This window comes from Pseudophryne corroboree, chromosome 4 (assembly GCF_028390025.1).
Source record: "Pseudophryne corroboree isolate aPseCor3 chromosome 4, aPseCor3.hap2, whole genome shotgun sequence".
Classification (NCBI taxonomy): domain Eukaryota; kingdom Metazoa; phylum Chordata; class Amphibia; order Anura; family Myobatrachidae; genus Pseudophryne; species Pseudophryne corroboree.
In genome coordinates, this window is record NC_086447.1 from 124,577,079 (window position 1) to 124,589,349 (window position 12,271).

The window sequence follows — 12,271 nt, forward strand, 5'->3', positions numbered from 1 at the left end:
ACTATTTTTTTCATCCATTAGGGTTCACTGGAGTACTCTTGGGATATGGACGGGTTAGCAGGGATAGGCACATTTTAAATATTTAAATTAGTAACCCTCCATACTCCCAAGATACTCAATTGTTTTTTGTGCCTCGCCGGGAAGGCACACGTTTGGAGAAGATCTCCTGACTAAACTATTCTTTTAAAAAGGATTTTTGTTTTTCCATTTCCCAATCCCTTCCCAGCTTACTAATACCGCATTCAGACCGCAAATGCCGGATCCTACCCGGTAAGACAAACGTGTACTTACCGGGTGGGATCCGGCATTTGCGCTCCGCTGCTGGCTTTCCGACCCGGCAATATACCGGGTCGGTTGCCATGGCAGCGGAGGGAGCAGCAGCAGGGGCGGGGGTGGAGGCGGCGCCGGGAGATGAGCTCATCTCCTGCGCCGCCTCTCCCTATGCTGTGAATGGGAACCGTGTCGCATCGACACGGCTCCCATTCACACCGCACCTGACCCGGTAATCAACCCGGGTAAAACCCTTCTTTTTTTACCGGGTTGAATTACCGGGTCAGGCGACCCGCCAAATCGTCAAAGGACCTTTCACATCGCACACTGACCCGGTTCGACGCGGCAATATGCCGTGTCGATACCAGGTTATTTGTGCGATGTGAAAGGGGTATAAGAAGCGTGGGTCCGGGTTTGGGTATGCTGCCGAGTGCAGCATAGGCTTGTCGGTGCTCAGGAGAGGAGCCGGGTCATAGACCTAATCAGCAGTAGCTGATTTCAGCCTAAGGCTGCAGAAGATGGGCAGCGCTTACTCTGGAAGCCCTGTCAGAGCCTCCACTTAGCAGGTAAGGAGCAGGCAGGCAGTTCACACTGCCGCCGCTCCGTTACAGTATGTCACACTGTGAAACTGGGGAGCGGGGCGGTCAGCTCATGCAGCCACCCGCCATGTGTGGATTGTATATTTCTGTGTAGAAGACCGCTGCCCCTCATCCCTGCCCAGCCGTGGTCACATGCTGCCGCCACTCCCCCGTGTACAACACGGTCAGCTCGCAGGGGGGAAATCGCGCTGCCCGCCGTCACTCCTTTACAACGGCTGCGGACAGCGTCACTGCTGCCGAGGCTCACCCCTCACTGCTCCTCGCCCGTGGACAGCTCTTACTGCTGCCACGGACTGCCAGTCAGCTTCCCTGCATTCAGCTGAGGGGGGAGATTGCATTTAGTGCATTGAGCTGAGGGGGCAGATTGCAGTTGGTATATACGCTGAGGGGGGAGATTGCGGTGTGGGAGAGCTGTAGGTGGTCCTTAACAGCATTTCACTCTTATTTAGGGGGATGTAATGATATATCGGTTAAAACAGACTATTAACCCTGAAATGCCTTATTGATGTACAATGCAATGCTTATATAGTGCACAGACTTTCTATGTAAAAAACAAATAAACACATGGCTGGAAGCCATTTTAACACAACTTCCTGGTTCTTCCAGGAATTTGGTGTCTCCTACAACACACGGCCACTGGAGGGGGCAAAGGTGTGATGACTGAGTTAAAGTCAGAGTTGGCCGCTGCACGAAAAGATTGTTAGGCGTCTAGGTCTGATTCTAGGTTAATACCATCTGAGCTGCCAGAGTGGGCTCAGGATATGTCAAGGAATTGCATTGTTTACAAAATTCCAAGTATAGCTCAATTCCTAAGCGTAGTCATCGTTTGTCTCATAATTTACTGGTCCTTATGTCTCAGGAGGAACAAGAGGAAGGTGAATTACTGATAGCCCGGCCATTGATAATCTCATCAGGGCAGTAAGCCAGGTGCTAAATTTTACAGAGACTGAGGAACCTCTAACAAATGATGTGGTTTTATTTGCTACAAAAACAGAGGACAACTGTTTTCCTTATTCAGATACTCTTAATAAACAGTTAACGGAAGCATAAAAAAATCCAGATAAACGATTTTCTATGCCTAGGTGGTTTCTGTCTAACTACCCGTTCTCAGAGTCTGACAATAAAATGGGAAAATCCACCAACAGATTCATCAGTTTCAAAACTTTCAAAGAAGTTAACCATTCCAGTCCCTGCTGTAACGATGCTTAAAGACCCGTCAGAGCGTAAGTTAGAAGCTATGCTAAAGTAAATGTATACAGCAGTAGGGGTGTTGCTTAGACCTGCTTTAGTTGTAGTTTGGGTTAACAAGGCTGTAGTTGCATAGGTAACACAGCTCAAGTTGGACCTACAACAGGTTTTTTCCTTAGACCAGCTTATACTTCTTGCTGACCACATTTGTGAATCGGCTGAGTATTTAGGTACAGCTTCTGTGAACATTGGGCAGGTTAGTTCTCGGCTTTCAGCTTCACTAGTTGCGGCCCGACGGACGCTTTGGCTGCGTTCTTGACAGTCCGAGGCAGAGTCAAAACGAGGAATAGAAGCGTTGCTTTACATTGGCGATATGTTGTTTGGTCCCTAATTGGACAAATGGATTTCTCAGGCTACTGGGGGAAAGTCTGTTTTCGAGGCCGTGCTAGAGGAACAACCGTACAGTGTTGACATGGTAGAGAACATGGTTTTCAACAAACTACTAACCGTTGTCAGGGCATAAAGGCCGCTGACAAGCCAGTGGCATGACGGGCTTCCAGCTCATCTCGGATCTTCAGTCGTGAGAGCATGCCTTCAGATGTTTCACTTGGCGTGGTTTCAGACATCCACAGATAGGTGGATCTGCAATTTAGTGTTCAAAGGTTGCAAGATAGAGTTCGATTGTCTACCACCAATGCGGTTTTTCAATACTGGCCTGCCTGTGTCAGGAGACAAAAAGGCGGTTCTGTAGACTGCGATTCAGTCTCGTAGATTCAGCAGTTTTGATTCAGGTTCCAGTTCACCAACAAGGTCAAGGTTGTTTTTCCAATCTTCATGTAGTACCAAAGCCGAATGGCTCTGTCAGACCGATATTGAACCTGAAGGGGCTCAATCAGTACGTCACTTACTACAGATTCAAGATGGAATCCCTGAGGTCAGTGATTGCAGGTTTAGAACCACAGTAATTCATGATTTCGCTGGATCTCAATGATGCTTGCTTACACATTCCAATTTGGCCACCGCATCAGGCGTACTTAAGGTTTGCAGTACAACAAAACCATTATCAATTTCAGGCACTACCGTTTGGCCGCTTATCAGCGCCTCGGGTATTCACAAAGGTGATGTCTGTGATGATGGCTCATCTCAGATCCCTGGCAGTGATAATTGTTCCGTACATATACGACCTTCTCATTAAGGCTTCGTCTCAACAACTACTCCTTCAGTATGCCTTACTGACGTACAATGTACTAGTTGAGCACGGTTGGATTGTCAACTCCAAAAAATAAAGCCTGGGCCGTCTCAAAGAATTCCTGGGAATGATTCTGGATTTGGTGGATCAACGAATTTACCTGCCAGAACAGAAAGCACAAAGTATTCGTCATCTGGTACAGTTAGTGCTCAAACCATGGACAGTCTCTGTGCATTCGACTGTTAGGAAAGATGGTGGCGTCTTTCGAAGCACTCCAGTTCGGAAGATTTCACTCATGTCCTTTTCAACTGGATATTCATGCATAGTGGTCAGGCTCTCATCTACAAATTCATCAGATGGTGGGGTTGTCTCCAAGGGCAAGTGTATCACTACTCTGGTGGCTCCCACATGCACAATCTCACCGCGGGAAAAAGGTTCGGAGTCTGGAATTGGATCATTCTGACGACGGACGCAAGTCTCAGAGTTTGGGGGTCCTAGATTGTCAGCTTCAGGGTTTATTATCCGACTAAGAGAGATTACGGTCAATAAATGTCCTGGAACTCAGGGCAATTTGCAACGCGCTGTGACAAGCAGTTCACATGCTCCAGTCTCAGACTATTCGGGTTCAGTCAGACAACGTGACTGCAGTCGCATACATCAACAAACAAGGAGGGACTCGAAGTTGCATGGCCATTCCAGAAGTTGCTCGAAACCTGAATTGGGCCGACCATCACCAAGTGAAATTGTTGGCAGTGTTCATTCCAGGAGTGGACAACTGGGAGGCAGATTATCCCAGCCATTAGGATTTTCATTCAGGAGAATGGGCTTTAAATCCAGAAGTGTTCCAGATGTTGGTCCAGCAGTGGGGTTACTCACAGGTGGATCTAATGGCATCTCACCAGAATCATTAAACACCCCAGTATGTGTCCAGAACAAGAGATCCAAAGGCAGTGGCAGTGGATGGTCTCACAATAGCGTGGCCGTACAGCCTTGTGTATCTATTTCGATTTCCGCTGCTTCCTCGGTTGCTAAAACTGATCAAAAGAGAATCCAAGACCGTCCTACTAGTGGCGCCTCATTGGCCTCGGAGAGCGTGGTTCTCGGATCTCCGTGGTCTACTCGCAGAAGATCCATGGCCGCTTTTGTTACGTCCAGACCTACTACAACAGGGTCCGTTCCTTTACCCCGATTTTTAGCGCGCTGCGTTTGACGGGGTGGCTGTTGAAACTGCTCTCAAAACGAGAGGGCATTCCAGAATTTGTTATACCAACCATGTTACGTGCTAGGAAGCAGTTGCAGCGGCTCATTATCACAGGATTTGGCAAGCTTTTATATAGGTTGGTGTGAAGCTCGGAAGTTTCCGACATCATTTTGCTATTTTTACAAGCTGAATTAGATGGAGGACTACGTTTTGCTACACTAAAGGTGCAGGTCTCTGCCTTGTCAATTTTCTTTCAAAGGCATTTGGCTCTTTTGCCAACAGTTCACACTTTCCTTCAAGGTGTCGTTAGAGTTCCATCTTCATTCATACCACCTTCATCTCCATGTGACTTGAATCTAGTTTTAGATTTTTTTGCAGTCTTCAATTTTTCTAACCCTTACGACACGTAGATGTTAAGTTTCTAACTTGGAAAACCGTGTTTCTCCTAGCCTTAGGTTCAGCAAGGCGTGTTTCAGAATTGGGTGCCTTGTCATGCAAGCCACCGTATCTAGTGTTTCATGATGACCGAGCGGAACTTTGAACGAATCCCGCTTTTCTACCTAAGGTGGTATCTACTTTTCACATCAATCAACTAATCGTAGTTCCTGTTTTCTCAGAAGGTTCAGGAACTCCAGCTACTTTGGATGTGGTACGTGCACTTCGCGTTTATGTAGCCCGAACATCAACCGTACGCAAAACTGATACATTATTTGTTCTCTAAGATGCAGTGAAGATAGGTTGGCCAGCTTACAAGCAGACCTTAGCTAGATGAATTTAAGCTGACCATTTGTCAAGCTTTTATGCTAGTCTGCATCCGTTTCAGCACATTCCACGCTTTCTGTGGGAACGTCATGGGCAGCAGGTCATGGAGCTTCTACGACGCAACTTTGCCGTGCAGTTACATGGTCATCAGTGCACACGTTTGTGCGCTTTTAAAAGTTTGATACGTTTGCAGCATCAGCATCTAGCTTTGGCCGTCTAGTGTTACAGGTGCCAACCAGCTCTCCGCCCAAGGGGGAAACTATGGTATGTCCCATTCGTATTCCAGTGACCCCTAGTGGGTGAAAAAGAAAATAGGATTTTTGTACTTGCCAGATAAATCCTTTTTTTTTTTTTTTTTTTTGAATCCACATGGGGCACTGGCCGCCCACCCAGAGCAGTTTCACCTAGCTTGTGGTAAGTTCAGTAAATCTTATGGTAACACATTCTCAACTTTCTAGTTGTCCGTTATGTGTCAACTTTATAGTTGTCCATTATGTTATATGTAATGCTACATTGTTCATCCTCTCTATTGCTCCTGTTTGGCTCAATAAAAAAAACACTGAGGTATCTTGAGAGGATGGAGGGTTACTAATTTAAATATTTAAATGTGCCTATCCCTGCAAACGCCCCTTCTGAATCCCAAGAGTACTCCAGTGCCCCCTGTGAATTCAAAAAAAGGATTTACTTGGTAAGCACCAAAATCTTTTTTTTTCAAGATTGCATTAATTATTTCTGTCTTTACATGCACATATTGACAGATACGTGACATTCTATGTACGCAATGGAGCATAAAAGCGACAAAGTTCTCCACCACTTTTATAAACTTGCGGAATGGAAAGCATTAATCTGGGTAATTCACCTCAGGGACAGATCTAGACTTTTCTTTAGGGGGGGCAGTTTACTGTTTAATCTTGACTCCTCCCTCTACAGTCCCAACTCCTCCCATCTGCAATCCTAACTCCTCCTCTCTCAATTCTGACTGAACTTTTTGACTGAGATAGAGCTTTGTGATTGTTCTATGTACATGTGACTGTGCTATGGGGTAATTGTATTTATTAGCCCTAGTACCCACACACCAGCAAGTGAGGGGCAAATGCTCTGTAACCCTTGCTCTCCTGGCTCCTCTGTGCTGCTGTGGTATAAGCTGCAGCACATCGTTCTGCCTCAGGCTCTCCCAAGAGAGCTCTCTTCTGCTCAAAAATGGGCATGGCTATGACTGTGTTAGGGGGGGGCGGTCGCCCCCTTCGCCCCCCCCTAGATCTGGCCGTGATTCACCTTACGTTTAGAGCCCCACGATTGCTGTTCTTCCAGTTTTCTGGAAGCTTTCAGACTTTATTACTGTACCTGGCTTTCTTATTAACACCTCCAAACAAAAAAGCTTTGGTGTTCTTCATTGAGGCACCGCCAGGTTGGGATGTCCCCTTTCTACTAAAATAGGCAAATTCCACGTTAAAATATTTATTTCAATCTTTTTATATACCTTCCTATCCCTCTCCATTATATAACACTAATTATACACAATGTTTTTTTTGTTTTTAAATTATTAGCTTTCTGATCTTGGGCCCACTTACCTTTTTTGTCATAGTTGGGCCATGGTCATTTAGTGAAAACGATTAGTTTCTCCTGTCTTTTATTTGCCACCACATGCTGCCCATTCTCCCCTCCTGGTCAATTCTTGGGACCTTCATATGGGACTTATATTGTATAAACTACCACAAACCCTGCATATGAACTTATGCTGTAGCAGTACCCTACCCATATGCAATGGGCTGTGTAGGAGGTGCTGGGGCTTCTGATCACCCTCTTACGCCCTCATCAGACTGACATATCCCCTGCGGATCGGCATCATTTGCTGTTGTGTCCTATATGAAGGTGTTGGCACCAGGTTTGAACCAAATCTAGGCTGTCTGTTTCACCTTTTGGGTTTGCTACTTTTTCACATCCCTGGGTTTCACGCCGAACTTGTCGTCTTTCTTACATGTGCTTGGTCTTGAATTGGTCTCCACTAACCATTTTTTAGACATGGGGAACCCTACAACTACACAATATAGGTCTCTGTTACAAGAAAAGTTTCCCCATGTCATTATTTCCTTATTCCCATACGTCCAGGGTCACCCACTCCTTAGTTCTTTGGATACCACGCTGAGCTGTCACCCGTTTGAGGGATCTTTAAGCTCCTTCATATACTCTCACATAAGGGATCCTTTAGACTTGGACTCTTTTACAGCAGACTTCACTAAATGGAGTATTGTGTTTCCTGATACACAATTATCCTGTTTGCTATAAGCTTGTATAATTTTGAGTAAGCAGTTAGTTTCCACCTCATATGCTGAACTGATTTACAACATTATTTTACCCCAAATGACTTAGTGGTGATGCCACTGACCCCAGCTGCTGTCACCAGCCTGACACTGACCTCCATTTCTTATGGGCCTGTAACAAAGTGCAGCGTTCTGGTCATTGGTTACACATGTCCACAAACTCTCTTGCAAGGTCACTTGTGAGTGGGCTCTGTGGAACATCTACGCTGTGGAGAATGTTCATGGGTTTTACCAAGGCACAAAACTGTTATTATCAAAGGTGCCAGCTGCAGCAAAATAGACCATTTTATCCCAATGGGTCTCTGCTGCGACGCCAGGTCTTCTTCTAATGCTTCCCCATCTCTTTCGTACTTACAGTAGACTGGACGGAGACATCTGTAAATAAAGAGGGTAATGTTGAGTAGGTCCTTAGCAATTGGCTTCCTTTGCTTACTCTCCCTTGACACCAAGATACTCATTAAACTGTGTTTCCAAATGACTTTGTGGTACAATATGGCGGTGCTTACTAATGGGGCTTTTCCTGTCTATGGTTTATCACTGTACCTAATTGGGCAATATATTTGTGATACTGGGTAGCAGGTGGCCTCCATTTTCATGCTTGCTTGTAGCTAGATCACATGTTCTCAAACTTGGTCCTCAGGACCCCCAACAGTTCTTTTCCTCACATAAGTGAAATAATTAGCTCCAGTTGTGGAACTTTTAAAATGTATCAGTGAGTAATGACTACACCTGTGCACCTGCTGGGTGATCTGGAAAACGTGAATGTTTTGAAGTCCTGAGGACTGCGTCTGAGAACCATTATCCTTTTCCTCTGTTTTTATTGTAACCTCTTTATTTGGACCGAGTTCTATTATTGCTGCATTACAGGAAGCATTGTATGTTGTTCTTTATATTATTTGGAACAGTTTATTGTTTTGCTCTCCTGTGAATGTTTTGTTATATTGTGACCACTTTTGAATAAAAATATATTGCAAAAAGAGGAGGGATGGACAGTACCTGTATTCCCTGCCACAAGGTCATGAAGCGGACATATCTGTAAGCTGTGATGCTAATACTTGCCCCGCTATTGATTAGACCTTCCTGGTTCATATGCTGACTATTTCAGATGGTCTTATTGGCATGCTAAGTGCAGTTTGTCATTGCAGCCTATTATGGGGGGTGGTCTTCAGTTTGCCGGCTGTCGGGATCCCGGCGCACAGTATACCGGCACCGGAATCCCGACAGCCGGCATACCGACACTTTTTCTCCCTCTTGGGGGTCCACGACCCCCCTGGAGGAAGAATAAATAGCGTAGCGCGCCACTGTGCTCGCAAGGGGCTCATTTGCGCTCGCCGCGCTGTCTGTATGCTGGCGGTCAGGATCCCGGCACCGGTATGCTGGTCGCCGGGAGCCCGGCCGCCGGCATACCATACTACACCCATTATGGGAAGTGTCCGGACAGTCAGGTCAGTGCTTGCTAGTAGAACACATTCTAACGCAATTTGCAGCACAGGGATCTGACGTGCAAAGTCCACAGTTTAGTCTTTGTCACAAACAAATTTTATTCTTGACAAATTTTTGCATATATAATCGTGGATGTTACTAGTAATTCCTTAAATAAATACAGTTTAACGGAATTAAAGGTCCTTTACAATACAATGCAGACAACTAGATTTATTGTATTTGCAGTTTAATGTGTCTACAACTTGTTGGCCATAACCTTCATGCCGCAATATGTTCCACAGAGTTATGTCTTCTCAAAGACAAATTAGAGCCAGGTCGGGGGAACATCTGCTTCCAGAAGATAGCAGTAATATTGTATGTGGGAAAGCCTCAGATAACTAATTCCAGGCGGATGTCCCATAAATCTGTATTATGAACATTACTGAGCATTCACAAAGCTTTTTCTATGGCTGCTGACTCTTGTGCTTCCCTTTGTTTTGCAGACTGATATATAGGCGCGTTTGTCGATACTGTCAGAGCAATGAGACTTTTTATCCATGCGTTACACAGAGACTGGAAGTCGTTCCTGGATTGCACGGTTATATTCCGCACAGCCCCAGCCCACGCCATCCGGTTTTTGTTTTCCATGGATCTAGGAAGCGCCAAGAAATCACTATATTGTCTGTCTCACCACAGAGACAGCACTGGACTTGCAGGGACGGATTGGGTTCAGATAAAGGGTGTGAGACCAACTGGCGGATCCACACTGAACATGTCTGCTGCGGTGCATTTGGCTCTGATAACAGGAAAACAGACCTTGTTTGCTGCATCTTAGACATTTTCCCAGACAGATGCTTTTAGAAGACTTGTACAACCCTAAATCACTGACGGGACAACAGACAAGAAGGGTCATCCAGTATCTGCTTCCCCCAAATTACTGGCCTCCACAACGGTCAGATTCCAAGGCTTGGAAGGTTTTTCTATAGATGTATAATGTCCTGTAAATAATATCTGTATTGTTAGTATTCATCAGGAAATCGTGTATTATAATGAATGCACCTTTTACTGTACATTATGGGTGTCAGATGTCACCTCCAGAACTTTGTATATATTATATCTATATATCCTTTTTTTTGTAATCTTCATACATAGAAGCAAGTTGCTCTTGCTAGGTCGGATACTTCTGCAGTAAAAAGATTGGAGGAGTTGCCAATGGCAACCATTCAGCATTGAAGTAACATTTTATAATTTGCATACTGTAAAATTATACAGAGCAGCGGATTGGTTGCCATGGGCAACTTCTCCACTGACTCACTTCTCCACTCTTTTCATTTGCTTAGTACATGTCCCCCAAAGTACCAACCAATCTGCTCCTAACTGTCACTTTTACAGGCTGTGTTTGAAAAATGACAGGAGCTGATTGGTTGGTACTTTATCTCTCCACTTTATCTCATGCTAAGCTTTGATAAATCTCCCCTTTAGGGCAGTATTCAATTCTTTCCACCCCCTTCCACACTCGTTCTGTTTCTGCTGGCGGGCGTGGTATTATCATTTCAACTCGCTTCCCCCAGGGTAGCGAGGTGCCCTACCCTTTACGCAGCTAAACCTGATTACTATGGACGCGATAACGGGGATCACTTTAGAAAGGAGAATGGTTGTGATATATAATTTGATTACCGCCCCTAGGGGTAAATGTATGAAGCAGTAATCAGAATGGAGAATTGAGCCAGTGGAGAAGTTGCCCATGGCAACCAATCAGCTGCTCCGTACAATTGTATAGTTTGCAAATTTTATAGGTCACTGTTAAATGAAATTCACGTTGGAGTGAAAACTGATTTCTTATTGTTCTAAGTATGTTCGCTCCAGTTTGCAGTGGTGTAAGCGGGCGTGAGGATTGTGTCCCTAATAATTGCCACTGTGGAGCACACTGTTCATTTATCCATAAGCTGTGCTATAACATAGCCACAGGGGCTTCTCGCTGATCTTATCCCCTAAGCGAAAAGGACTGCAGTAAAACATTGCCTTTAATATTCTTTTATAGACTTGTAAAACAATGACCCATGTTAATCTGATGATTGTTTTAAATTTATTACGTGGCAATGGTAACTAGATCGCACTACTGTTTTGTATGATAATTTGCTGCCAAGCAGTACAACGACTTCTAGAAATTGACTTTTTATCAAATAAAATATAATTGTATGAACTTTACCCAAAGACTAAGATCCTTTTTAAAGTGTATGTACAAAATGACCACTGCTGCCTGTATTTTATTTATTACGATCTATTGCTCAATGTGTATTTTATGGCCATATTTGCACTGTAGTAAAACCTGTAAAGATGGTAAAAAGTTGTATTAGAACTGTATAATCCACACAAATGTAACCACTTGCCTGGCATAGTCGCATGTGATGCGACCAGAGCTAGGAGTACGTTACCTAGCCAGGTCACATCACATGTGACGCGCTGCCCTGCTGTTTCCCCTGTCTTCAGTGGAGGAAATCCGTTCTGCGCAAGTGTCACTGAATGCCTTTCTGACATTTCATCTTGGATGACATCTCGCCACCTCAAACTTAATATTTCCAAAACAGAATTAATTATATTTCCACCGGCCAATAGTAGTTTCCAACCTGATATCTCTATCACTGTTGAGAACTCTGCAATCACCCCTACCCCACAAGCTCGCTGCCTAGGTGTCATTCTTGACTCTGAACTGTCCTTTGTTACCCACATTCAATCTGTCTCAAGATCATGTTACATACATCTAAGAAACATATCCAAAATACGCCCTTATCTTACACAAGACACAGCAAAAACTCTAATCCATGCTCTCATTATCTCCCGCATTGATTATTGTAATAGTCTCCTGACCGGTCTTCCCAAACATAGGCTCTCACCACTACAATCCATTTTGAATGCAGCTGCGAGGCTAATCTTCCTTGCCAGACGTTCATCGTCTGCAGATCCGCTCTGTCAGTCCCTCCATTGGTTACCGGTATTCTACCGTATTAAATATAAAATACTTTTACTCACATACAAGGCTATTAACCAAACTGCACCAACATACATCTCTTCACTCATCTCAAAATATCTCCCTACCCGACCTCTCCGCTCTGCACAAGATCTACGTCTCTCATCCACACGCATTACTTGTTCACACTCAAAATTACAGGACTTTATCCGGGCTTCACCCACTCTGTGGAATGCCCTCCCACGCACAGTAAGACTCGCCTCTAGTCTCCAAACCTTTAAATGTTCCCTGAAAACTCACCTCTTCAGACAAGCCTATCAAATTCCAGACCCACCCACATAACCTTCAGTG

The 12,271-nt window shown here is 44.7% G+C and overlaps 1 protein-coding gene across 1 annotated transcript in view; it reads left to right on the plus strand.

The window, feature by feature from the left end:
• E2F6 (E2F transcription factor 6) overlaps positions 1-11,160 on the plus strand; it is a 39,897-nt gene extending 28,737 nt beyond the window's left edge. The window contains exon 7 of the mRNA XM_063915402.1: positions 9,456-11,160. Within this exon, the coding sequence (XP_063771472.1) occupies positions 9,456-9,460 (5 nt within the window). The 3' untranslated portion in view covers positions 9,461-11,160. The remainder of the gene's footprint in view (positions 1-9,455) is intronic.
• Positions 11,161-12,271: the final 1,111 nt, after the last annotated feature.